Consider the following 13,151-nt stretch of genomic DNA (forward strand, 5'->3'; position numbering starts at 1 on the left):
TTGAACATTTTTCCATTTGTAACTTGTATCATGGTGAATTTTGAGATGGAATTTTGGAAATTTTAACATGTCAAAATATTTTCTAAGTGTCAAGTCACATATTCAATTATTCCACCTTTCCTAACTTTTTATGTGAGCTCCAAATGAGAAACATTTATTCATCAAAGTTGTAGGTATTTCAAAAAAATTCAAAATAGTCACCAATTTTACATCATTTAGATTTAGGATGAGTGAGTTATGCATTTCTTAAGTTGAGGAAAATTACTTGTTCAATGGTGTTGGTCCAAAATGACCTATAATGTATCCTCATATCACATGCTCATAAACGTTGATTTAGCTATCACTCCAAACATCAAAGTTGAATTATACACCTTTAATTTGATTGTGAAACTTGTAAATCTTTAATCTCATAAAAATTGAGCAAGTTATGGCATTGGGAAGTTGACTTTCAAATTAGGGTTTAGACAAAATGACCTATAATGTTTCAACATAGAAAATGACTTTCCAAGCAAAATGAGACCTATACCTCAACATTAAAGTTGTTTTAAATGTAATTTAGAGTAACTTTTCTCTTGGAATCATTTTCATATGATGAAAATTGTAGGAGATAGGGTCTAGGGAGACCCGGTTTTGATCAAATGAATCCATCTAGCCAACCACCATCAACCAACTTGCTAACCTGCAATTCTCTTGACTTTTTAGGCTCATAGTGGATTAAATATGCATAATATGATGAATTTTGAAGTGTCCCTTGAGAAACTTGATCAATTGGTGAAGAAGCTTGTTGAAGAAGTTACTCAAGATACCCAGATGAACTAGGGTTTCCAAGGCCAACCAACTCCAAACTCTTGAAGAATGCTTGACCAAAATAACATGTAGAGATCATTGGGAATCATATATGATTCTTAGAGACATTGTGGATCATTCCTTGGTTATGCTCTTAGCAATGAGGGTCTTAAACCCTAGATGTGAACTTGATGGATCAAAGGTGATCAAGCCCTACCTACAAAAGAGTTAGGCAAATGCAAAAACATATTTTTGATATTTTTGGTTAGTAAAATGATAATATAAAAGTATGATACAATCACATGGTGCTTAGTGATCTCTCCCAAAACAAACCCAATGAAAGAGAGGTAAGGAGAATGCCAAGGTATGATCCCAATGCATATGATGAGATTGCATGAGGGATCTTAGGGTCAAAATTGGGGTCTTACACCATCTTACTTGGAGCTAATGTCAACCTTTGTCTAATTGTCACTCTTATACCAAAGAGATATGTAGCACCCTTGTACTGTTCCAATTGTATTGAAATTTTGTCTTCCACTTCATCACTTTTACTAAGTGTATCAATGCATTTACGGAGGCCTCTGACCAACTTAGGATCACTATCAATTTCTTGTTTCTCATAATAATATGCAGGATTGAGATAGTAACCTGCAGAATGTAACGGATGATGAAGTTGACACTCCCATCTTTTATCAATGATGTCAAATACGACTTTGTACTTGCTTGAATTTGAATTAAAAGCTTTTTCAATTGATTCTTTCGCTACCCTCATTGCGGCATATATGTAACCTATTACGGGTTTTCTTTCTTTATCAACCATTCTTAGCATATCTACAAGAGGCGTCATGACCTTAAGAGTGTACACAATATCACTCCAAAATGATGCCATAAGTATAATACTAGTTGCCATTTTTCCTTTAGCATCCTTGACACACTTGGAACTCACCCATTCATCACAAGTGAGCATCTCTCTAAGCTTACTTTTTAATTCTTGCAACCTTTGTAGAGTAAGGAAAGATGTAGTAAACCTTGTCACTCCATTTTTAACCAATTCAACATTGCCGATAACCTTTCTCATTAGATTCAAAGCAAATGTATGGTTATAAATGTAGCCCACAACCTTAACTCCATTTTTTATAACCTTATCAACCTTTGGAATTTTTCCTATGTCTTCTAACATGAGGTCTATACAGTGGGCTGCACATGAAGTCCAAAACATGTTTGGCCTTTTGGAAGTTAATATTTTACACGCCGCTACATAATTACTTCCATTGTCGGTAATAAATTGAACAACATTTTGTTCACCCATTTCCTCAACAAAAGTGTCCAACAACTCAGTTAGCTTATCCCCCGTCTTCGCATAGTCAGAAGCATCGACACTTTTCACAAACATGGTTCCCGCCGGATAATTGGACAAGAAATTAATCAAGGTTCTACCTTTTCTATTTGTCCAACCATATGACATAATTGAACATCCATATTTATTCTTCTGAACCTTGTGATTATTCAACAAACCTTTTGTATATTCCAACTCCTTTTGAAGAAGTGGAACCCTAAGTTCATGAAAACTTGGCGGTTGCAAATGAGGACCATAGCTTCCAACGTCAACTTAAAGGCTTTTGCATTTGCTATGTTAAAAGCAAATCCACAGGTATAAATAAAGCAAGCAATATATTTTACGGTTCTTGCCCTCACTTATTTATCACAAGCATCATTGAGGCTTGTGTCCTTAGTCTTCTTAAAGACTAAATTCAATGGCCCTTTATTAAATTATTTGATTTTTCTCTCTCTTTGTAATAATTAACTATGGGTACTTTTGACAAAAGAACAATCAATACTATTTTGAACTTTGGAATGACACTTAAAAGGAACAATTTTTTTTCTAAAAAATGACACTTAAAAAAGAACGGAGGGAGTATAAAACAAGTCAAATATGATGACAAAACCTTTCATGTGACGATGTTCATCAGTTGTAAAAAAAGGAAGGGTATTATAAAGAAACTCCTTCCTATTTGAGTCATGAGAGATAATTTTTTTTTGGAAGAATACATTCTTAAAATGGGTTCCCTAATTTATTTATAAAAAAAATTAAAGAAATAAGGAAGAAATGGGCTTGACCTTTTATTTCATTTTGGCCAATGTGTAAAAAGAAAAGAATTTTTAAATCCCTAAGATGAAAAAAAGAAGCAGAAAGCACGAATAAAAAAGAAGAGACCTTTTATTTATTGAAGTTGGATATAAGAAAAACTAATGAAGGACTTCAAAATATTTTTTGAATTAGATTTGTATTACATAAGGAACAACCACATGCAACTTGCAAAATCATCGACAATAGTTAAAAAAAAAGGAAAAAGATTACAATTATTCTCAAATGATTGATAGGTTATTTGGAGACAAGAAGGAGAAATTAATCTATGATGAGATGGGGATGAGTGTCCAAAGAGCATATGACATATGTTTGAGAATGAAAAAATGTTTGGATGACTCTAAATTGTATTTTTTGAATTTTTTTGTACTATATTGAGTTATAAAATTATGACAATTTTAATTTTTGTTATAAGTCCATTGTTTCAATGTGTTCAGCTATCAATTATTAGAATATAAGATTTAATGCTCAAACTGATTTTTGTTCTTTTTTTCACTAAAGAAACAAGATTGCAAGATTGTTCTTTTTTTCACTAAAGAAACAAGATTGCAAGATTCATTACATCAACTATTGTAACACTAGACTAATGAGACAAGATTGACTTTTGTCTTGAATTAGTTATTTGCATTTTACTTATCAAAACTTTGTTTTATACATTTTGTTATAGAGCTCATCATGTTATATTGCTTTTTTTTTACTTCTATCGAGTTATAGTGATTATACACTATTTTAGAGTTAGGCCAATACATTATTTAAGAATTCAATTTTGTGAACCTAATACATGTTAACTATGTGTTCTAGAGATGTATTTGAATGAAATATTAAAAATCTAACAATTATAAAAAATACAATTGAGTTTCTACTATTATTACTCATTTATAGTTAAATACTCACTTTAAATTATAGGTGTATCTAAATACATTATATAACATATCATCTTATTTATAAAGTTAAATCTTAATAGGTTTTATGTGTAAACTAATTAATTTATTCGTCCGGGCGCACTAGTATCTTATTAGTTATTTTTAATAATATTATAATTTAAATTCATTTACTTTATCGCACTTTCACTACTACAAAAAAATATATTTTATCTCGATTAAAAAAGAGATCGTACATCGGTTTCATAGGCGAGGTAACAAAGGACGTCATGAAAAGTACACACATTACCTCTCGGATTTAAAAAAACCGACAGGTATGTGTAAAGATCATGGGTTCGATCTCATGGAGACCTTTTTGAAATTATGAAATGGCAAAAACACATGTCTCTTTGGTTTTTTCATTTCACCAATGGATATACCACATTTTCACATCGATTATCTCATAAAATCGGAGGAGGGGGGAGGGGGGGTAAAACAGTTTTGAGTTTATTAAATCTAATGTGGATTGCTTATTTCGCTAAATCCTATACTGAACATGTAACTTCTCAAAATTGGTTAGGAAAAAAATTATATGAACAATTGTGTTATATTTGAAGAACAACTTACATTGATTAGTGACTTGAAGCATTCTGCTCTTTTATGGTTAAAATCTCTCAAATATTTCAAGTTCTTTATTCAACATTTCCCTTTCTACTAATTCATTGTTGAAAACATAAAATTTGATGCTTTAAAAAATGAACAAATATGGAAGAGAGTTGAGTGCAAACTAGAAGTATTAGAGAGATTTTAACGATAAAACATCATGAGATGAATGATGAGTTGCAGAATGTTAGAAAATCATTAATCAGTATATGATAAGATTCAAATACAACATAATTTTTCATATAATTATTTGCAAATCAATCTAATAGGTTATATGTTCAAAGAGTGGTTAGTGAAACAAACAATCCACGTTAAATATAATAAACTTAACTCGATAGAGCAAGATGAGAGTTGCACAAAGAACAACAACAGCAACAACATCAATAATAACAACAACAAGAACAACAACAACAATAACATCAAGAACAACAATGTTAATAAACAACCTCTAGGATTTAGGGTCTCAACAACAAGAACAACAACATCAATAAAAACAACGTCAATAACAACAACATAAACAACAAGAAAACCTCTATGGTTTTGGATCTCAACAACACAACAACAACATGAGTAGTGATGTTCAACGTACCAGATCTCTGAAGAAAAAGTAAAAGAAAATAACTTGGATCTCTAAAGAAGAAACGAAAGCATTAAACACATAATATCTCCGTATTGAAGATGATATGTGGTTATGACTCTCGTTGTTTATGGCTCTTTTGTTAAGGTCATATATATATATATATATATATATATATATATATATATATATATATATAATATATAATATATATATATATATATATATATATATATATATATAATATATATATATATATATATATATATATATATATATATATATATATATTATATATATATATATATATATATATATAATATAATATATATATATATATATATATATATATATATATATATATATATATATATATATATATATATATATATATCAAAGAAATATATTCACCTCGGTCGGAAAGAAAATCAAAATAAAAAGTGACGTATATTTACATTCCAAAATAAAATATCTTAGAAGATGTCATTTTCAATGAGATAAGAATATAAAATGAGCTGATGAGATTCGAAGTATACATACGGAATAAGTTTACCTTTCAGTTTTTCAAATAATTGACAAAATATATTATATATTTTTCTTTAAAAAAAAAGTGTGCCTCCAAGAATTATACCTCAATTTTTTTATACGTAAGATAAAATTATTGTTATAAAATATATTATTTGTAATAGGGTTTATATTTGAAGTCATTTACTTTTTAACATTTTTACTTTCTTGCCCTTTAAATTTAATTATAAGTTTTAATATATTCATTTACTTTTCTTACAACTCAAACCTTCAAATATTTATCAATTAATTTCGACCTTCAAACCCAAATTTAATACACATACATTTTCAATATTACCATAGAACACTTAAGTTACAAGTTAGGTGTAATCTAAACTTCCACAATCATACTACTTAAACATTTATTTGTGTTTAACCGAAAATATATTTATAAAAAGAAAAACATTTTCACAATTTAGAATAGGCATTAGCTTGTTAATTTGTAGACAAAGAAAAAAAAAAGGCATAAAACCTAAGTTCATTCATAAACAATAATAATTAATGACAACATAAACTAATTAGCACCTATTGGAATTTTCCATTTGTTTCCTTCTTTTTCTTTTTTTCATTCTCTTTTTCTCTCCATTTTCCCAATTAACCTCCTCTTGTTTTTATATCCTATTTTAGAACTTTTGGAAGAGGCTTTCCTGCAAGAAATGATTTGAATAATTGAAGAGCTGCTCTAGGCTTGAATAATGGAACTTCATGACCTGCCCCTCTCACTGTGGCAAATGTTAACCCTTCATACACCTCTGTCCATCCTCCAACCTTCACAAAAACCAAACAATTCCCTTAATGCAAGTAAATTAGCGTCCAGACGAACACTCGCGTATCCGTCTGTCCGTTTTTTAAATTTATATCAATGAAAATATAAATGATATTTTATATTTAAATATAATTTTAAAAAAATATAAAATATGAAAGTTAATAATAAAAAGTTATATGAAAATTAATAATAATATATCAATAAAAATTAATAAATAAATTATATAATAAAATAAAGATAAAATTAATAGAAAAAAAGACGACACCAAAACAAAATATTTTCTTTATATATTAGTACAGGCATGAGTTTGAATTCGCCACATCACATTTAAGATGTAATTCTAATCATTTTACTACTAAACCTAAAACTAGATTCGCATCAACCTAACTCAATCCTATAAATTTTATAGGTAAAATATTACTATGAATATTTTTATATTCCTAATATATCTTTGATTTCTAAAAACCTTAATTTTAAATATATATTTTATATATAAATTGATGATTTATTTTTTTTAGAATTTAAAATAACAAATCCTAACAAACTAATAAACATAAACGTAACAAACCCTAACAAATTAATAACAAACTATTAAATTTTATAAATTTTTATAAATTTATTTACAATAGAAACTCACCTGCTTTTTGACATACCAAGGGTACCATGGTATTTTTGTTGTCAAATGAAGCTCTGCAAGTGCAAATCTGGTTGCTGTTACTGGAACCACTGAGTCTACATCCCCACTGAATTTATAACAAATATCAAACATAATTAATATCGACTCAGACGGCACTGACACCAACACTGACACGTCGATATTAAACATAAATGAACTCAATGTATTTGAAAACCAACCTGAACACCCAAACTCTTACACCATGAGCTATCAACTCTCTATAAAGTGGAAGAATAGACACATCTGTATCATTCCAATTTCTATTCAAAACTTCACTGCATCAAATAATAGTTAATTACTAATTAAGCAACTAATCTTTAATTAGATCATTATAATTGTAAACTCACCTGCATGCTGTCCACTTATAAGGAATTCCTGTTGTGTTTGCATGAAGTGCTTTTTGAACATCAACCCTATTGTAATAAACCTCCGCATATTTTTCGGTACACGGATCGTATCCCGCCATTTTTCTAAAAGCCTAAAAAAATATAAAATATATTTGCATTAAAAATTTATTGAATAATCAATATATCTGATCTGGACGGAGTGTAAGACAAGTCACAGTACCAGATGAGGGAGGTGGGGTAAGCGCATGGAGTGGCGCGAAGCGGAAGATGAACTTCCATCGGATTTGTTACACGGAGGAGCATAGATATTGTACTGATCAATATTACCAAACTCTTGATCCATGGCGTAAGTATATAGAGATTCACACTCATCAGATTCTTTCTGGTGATGAAAATCACAAGTGCTAATAAGTTGTTTGTATGTTAGATCAGAGATCATTGCATGGCTCCACCAGTACGTTACTGTGCCCAAGTTATCATGATAGTTGTCTGTCACTGCATTCCCAACCTGCATATTTGAATCAACTTTATCATTATTCATCTTTGCCAAATTTATATAGCATAAAGATTACAAACAATTCTACCTAAGTGTAGCCGGTACGGCTATTCAAATCGAACAAAATCAAATCAAATCAAATCAAAATTATTGATTTAATATACTGGTCCAAAAATTTCAAACCGTATCAAACTGTTAGAAGATAATTTTTTTCAAAGTTCCACTATATTTTTTTTCAAATTTATTAATAAAAATGTTCAAACTTATTCTTTTAGAATTTTTCATTTTCTGGTCTCAGTTCAATTCTATTCTACGGTTCAATGTTTTTTTTAATGGTCCTAATAACCACTAAAACATTTAATATATTGGAACATAGGTTTGAGTCATTGATTGAATGAGTGAATACAGGAGTAACCATGTCGAAGAGAAACAAATTCTACAGCATAAGACCCCAAATTTTATAAGGTTCTAAATTTTTTAAGGTTTAATTTTTTTCATTAATATCAATAGACATAAAAAATATATAATAAAAACCTAAAAAATTAAAAAAATAATTAAATCTATTCTTAATTAATATATAATTATATTTTTGATGTGTCACTGTTAATTATTATAATTTTTTTTATAAAATTTAAACCTATATTTTAAATTAAATCGGAGAATATTGGGGTATAAGAAGTTGAGGAATAGATTTCCATTTACATATAAAGATTAATTCAATGTTAAAAAAAGTAGAATGTATATATTTACCATTATTCCCTTGAGATTGATGGGTTGTTTGGCTTTTATATTATAAGTCATAATTTCCTTTGCTAATTGAGGAACATAATGTCCTGCATAACTCTCTCCTGTAATATAAAGTTCTCTATTTTTGTAACGTGGGAATCTTTCTAGCCACTGAATTACAAATTCCAGAGAGTCCTTAGCTGAAAAAATAATCAAAAATTCATTAGTATAGAAGTTTTCAATTATGATTTTTGGTACTAGTGATGTGATGTGAGTGGTACAAGTACAATATGTGTGTGGATAGTGTGCACTTGTGGATGGGTCAATGCATAAATTATTATGTGACATGAATATAGGACCACCAAACAAATGGTACATCTTTCTCACTTGTCAATTATATTTGGGACACACTTCAACTAATTATCATAATAGTCTTACAACGAGGTTTATTAAGAAAAAAAAATCGAATGGAACCATCAAATCAAATTGAATTAAACTATGGTTCGAGTGTTTACAAACTGATGAATTAGATCAATAATTTTGTTTTGGATCAATTTTATAAAAATTGAAACAAGTCAGTTCAAATAACCTTTTACACTTATTCGGTTATCTGACCGAAGTGTATCGTCAACAACCCTAGTTATAAGTAGTTATTTAAATTGGTAAATATTGTTCAAAAAAATCATTTTGTTGGAAGACAAAAAAAAAATCATTAATAATGTTAGAAGGAGTGCTGTGGAACCTACCGGTGCGGCGGTCGCCGGTGTCGAGGAGGTCGGAGGAGCGGTTGGTGTAGGAAAAACCGACGCCGGCCGGAGCTTCTAAGAATAAAAGGTTGGCCACAGTGTTCCATGAAAACTTGTTAATGTAAAGCCCAGAAGCTGTTTTGTTTAACCTAAATGGGCCAATCTCTTCAGATGCTCCATATGCCACTGATGAACAACCTGGACCTAATAATCATCCAAAAATATCACAAAGAAAAAGAAATATAAAAAAGTGATTCTAAATAATCCAAAAAGTTAAATTAAATGCATAGTTAAGTTAGTAGTAGTACTATAGTAACCATGTTATTAATGGCAGTAGCTATGGTAGTACTAAATACTAGTATAGGGTTGCATTGATGGTTCACCAATGCATGCTGACAAATAGTGGCCCTATGAACCTCATTAATAATTAATGAGCCTGGTTTTTAGTTGCTTTCCACCATTAATATGTACATGCTTAATCAAGCATGATAAATTATATATAAAAATATGGTTAATCAAGCATGATAAATTATATATAAAAATATGGTTAATCAAGCATGATTTTTTTGTCTAATTTTATTTATAAAAAAATTATTTTTTAAATTTTTTAAATAATTAATATATTTGATCTAATACACGATCCGATACATCAATTATTTAATAAGTAACTAGTTGAAGTGGATTTTGTGCGTAAAAGTTGAGTTTGTTTGTACCATTCATTACTACTAGTTTAGTGATCATTTCAAGCTATCCATTACCAATGCCAACCAACTCATGTGGGCTCTACAAACACTTTCTTTTTTTATAGTTATTTTTAATTTCAATAGTACAAATATTCAATGCACCTATATCTACACACCCAACTTCATTTTTCATTATTTTATTCCTACAATAATAATAATTATTATTATTATTATTATTAATAATAATAATAATAATAATAATAATAATAATAATAATAATAATAATAATAATAATAGGGTGAAAGACATTTTTGGTATATTATTCTTAAATAGGATGAAAAGAGACTAGTTTTACTTATATTCTACCACAACTAAAATATTCCAAATTTTAACTACATTTTACTATAGATTGTCTATAATATCATAAATTTAAAAAGCTAGCTTAAAATAAGTCTATAGTAGTAATAATTAAAAAAGAAGAGAAAAACACAAAAATAAATGTTCATGTTCATGATTGATACTTCAAATCAAAAGAGTGTTATATAAGATATATAGTAATAAAATCAAAAACGTCTCATCAAAGATTTCACTCACCATATTAAAATAAAAAAGGGTCAAAGAAGATATTTCCACATTTTATTGACTTGTTTTGTCGGTACCAAACAATTTAATGTTTACATTTTTGTATAGTTTGTTAATTAATTACTAATTAATTAATTAGCCTAATGCATAGATATACAAAGAAAGAAAGAAACTCTTAATAGTTAATTTATCAAATGAGGAAAAATCACACAAATAATAGTAAATAATCAATATAACAGTGATTTTATCATATAGTTTATACTTTAATACACAATATATATCCTTAAAAAAATTCAAGAGAATTTATCAAGCAAAAGAATGATAAATTAACATGACATTATTTTCTAAATTCTATTAAAAAAATTTCATGACATTTTTCTTTCACTTACCACTAATACTAAATATATTATCGTCATAAAATTCGATTTTATTAGATTAGACGTCAGTAATAAAATTAAAATTCTGATATTCACAAATATGTCTGTCAATTTTTCAATATTATTACCACTTTGTGACAAAAATACACTAGTAATAATATATATCAATTCTTTTATAAAAAAAAGTAAGATAAATTATGTAAGTGTAAGAGAGAAAAAGAAGAAAATGGGGGAGGGGTGTAAATAGTAAATGAAAATTCTAACCTCCATTAAGCCAAATAACAAGTGGTTTATTGAGAGGATTTTGTTGAGCTTCAGTTAACCAATAAAAGAGAGCTCTACCAGCAACATGATTAACAGTAACATAGCCAGAAAATTGATCAAACAAAACCTTAGGTTGACCAGGAAGTTCAAAGATCCTATCTTCTTCTTCACCCCCTTCAACATTACTAGTTTTCCTAAGTAGGACCATGAACAAAAACATCAAAACATGAACAAAGATCTTTTTTCTTTGTTCCATAACTTTGGCTAAAAGTGAAAACTATCAAAGAGATTTGGAATATGTTTTTTAAGGAATGAGGTTGAAGAGGAATTGGAAAATGGAAAGTGTCTCACACTTGCTAGTTGTCTATGAGAGTGATAGGAAGTTAGGCGTGTCTTCCCTTTAGGAAAATTAAATAGGAGAGAGAGTGTGAGAAAGAGAGAGAGAGAGTAGTTATTATGAGGGTTATAAACAATTTAGGTACTTCACCTACAAACTAAAATTTCATTCAAAATCCTATTTTGACCTATTTGGTATAGATGCTAATTTTGGTTTATGAAATACTCCAAAGAATGTTGATATAAAAACTGTTGAGGAAGAAATTTGTCTTATCAAAGAAAAATTTGATACTTTTGGGGAAGGAAAGTACTATTTGTGAGAAAGTTAAGTGTTGCAAATGCTAGAAGGTTGTTCAAGTATGAGTTAAAACATGTTAGGAATATATGGTAAGGTTTGATTCCTTATTTGTCTATAAATAATCTATAATTTCATATGAGTACTAGTAAGTCATATTTGAGATAAATCTTTTATTGGTTAGGCTCTCTCATTTATTTTCAATTTTCTAATGAGTACATTGTGAGTATTTTATCATTTTTTTCATTTTATCCATTATCACTAACATTTTTAAGTGATTTTACTTTGTAGAAATCAACTTTGGTTGATAGGCGGAATATTTCTTTTCAAAATGATTTACACTAATTATTTCTTTATCATATTAATCTAAAAGCCTTTTAAAGGAATTATAATTAACTAACTAGTGCGTGAGGTTTTTTTTTTAATAAGAAAATAGAAATTATTATTATTGAATAATGATTATATTATAAAACTAAATTACAAAATATTTATTTATATAATTTAAAAATATCACAATCCTAATTCCTAATTAATTTTGAGTTTGCGTCTCACACAACTTGGATTATATTACATGTCTCAACATAACCCCTTTATAATCTAAGTTGTCGAACATACACTAATCATAGTCGATCTGAACTATTCTTAATTTCTTTCTTAAATTCAAAAATTTGTCGATCTCTCATCCTTTGATGAAAATATTGACCAACTGTGCTTCACTTGAGCAATGTCCTACTTCAAGTTTACCTCGATTTACCTTCTCCTTTAAGAAATGAAATCTAGCTTCGATTTGCTTACTCTTTCCATGCAAAATTGGATTCTTCGCAAGATTTATGGATGACTTGTTGTCGATATGCAACACCAGAGGTTTCTTCACTTCGGCCTCAATCTCTTCAAGCACATATCTGATCCAGATTACTTGACACGCGGGATAGGATCATGTTATATATTCAGCTTCACACGATGACAATGACACCACAGGTTGCTTTCTTGATCACCATGAGATTGGGGCACCAAACACGTGAAAGAAATAACCAGTTGTGCTTCTTCGATCTTCCTTATCTCAACACCAATCAACATTTGAATAGCAAGTAACCATAGCTTATTTACTTTAACAGTCTCGTCAAAATAGAATTTCATAGTTTACTGATCCTTTTAAGTATCTCAGGATTCTTCTTGCAGCCTTCATGTGTGACACCCTTGGTTCACTCGTGTATTTGTACACTAACCCGACTGAGAAACCTATATAATATGTTAGCTGTTG

General features: G+C 28.9%; 2 protein-coding genes across 2 annotated transcripts; both read right to left on the reverse strand.

Moving 5' to 3' along the window:
• Positions 1 to 1,210: 1,210 nt before the first annotated feature.
• Positions 1,211 to 2,179, reverse strand: LOC127131960 (uncharacterized). The gene has a single exon (XM_051060833.1). The coding sequence runs from the start codon at positions 2,177 to 2,179 to the stop codon at positions 1,211 to 1,213; it is 969 nt and encodes a 322-aa protein (XP_050916790.1).
• A 3,872-nt stretch (positions 2,180 to 6,051) lies between these two features.
• Positions 6,052 to 11,699, reverse strand: LOC127128634 (serine carboxypeptidase-like 25). The gene is made up of 8 exons (XM_051058002.1): positions 11,260 to 11,699; positions 9,354 to 9,557; positions 8,632 to 8,807; positions 7,606 to 7,893; positions 7,386 to 7,516; positions 7,218 to 7,313; positions 7,000 to 7,105; positions 6,052 to 6,364 (listed from the first exon to the last, which is right to left on the reverse strand). Exons 1-8 carry the CDS (start codon positions 11,513 to 11,515, stop codon positions 6,215 to 6,217), a joined length of 1,407 nt encoding a protein of 468 aa, XP_050913959.1. The 5' UTR covers positions 11,516 to 11,699; the 3' UTR covers positions 6,052 to 6,214.
• Between the last annotated feature and the right edge of the window lie 1,452 nt (positions 11,700 to 13,151).

Source organism: Lathyrus oleraceus, chromosome 3 (assembly GCF_024323335.1).
Source record: "Lathyrus oleraceus cultivar Zhongwan6 chromosome 3, CAAS_Psat_ZW6_1.0, whole genome shotgun sequence".
Classification (NCBI taxonomy): domain Eukaryota; kingdom Viridiplantae; phylum Streptophyta; class Magnoliopsida; order Fabales; family Fabaceae; genus Lathyrus; species Lathyrus oleraceus.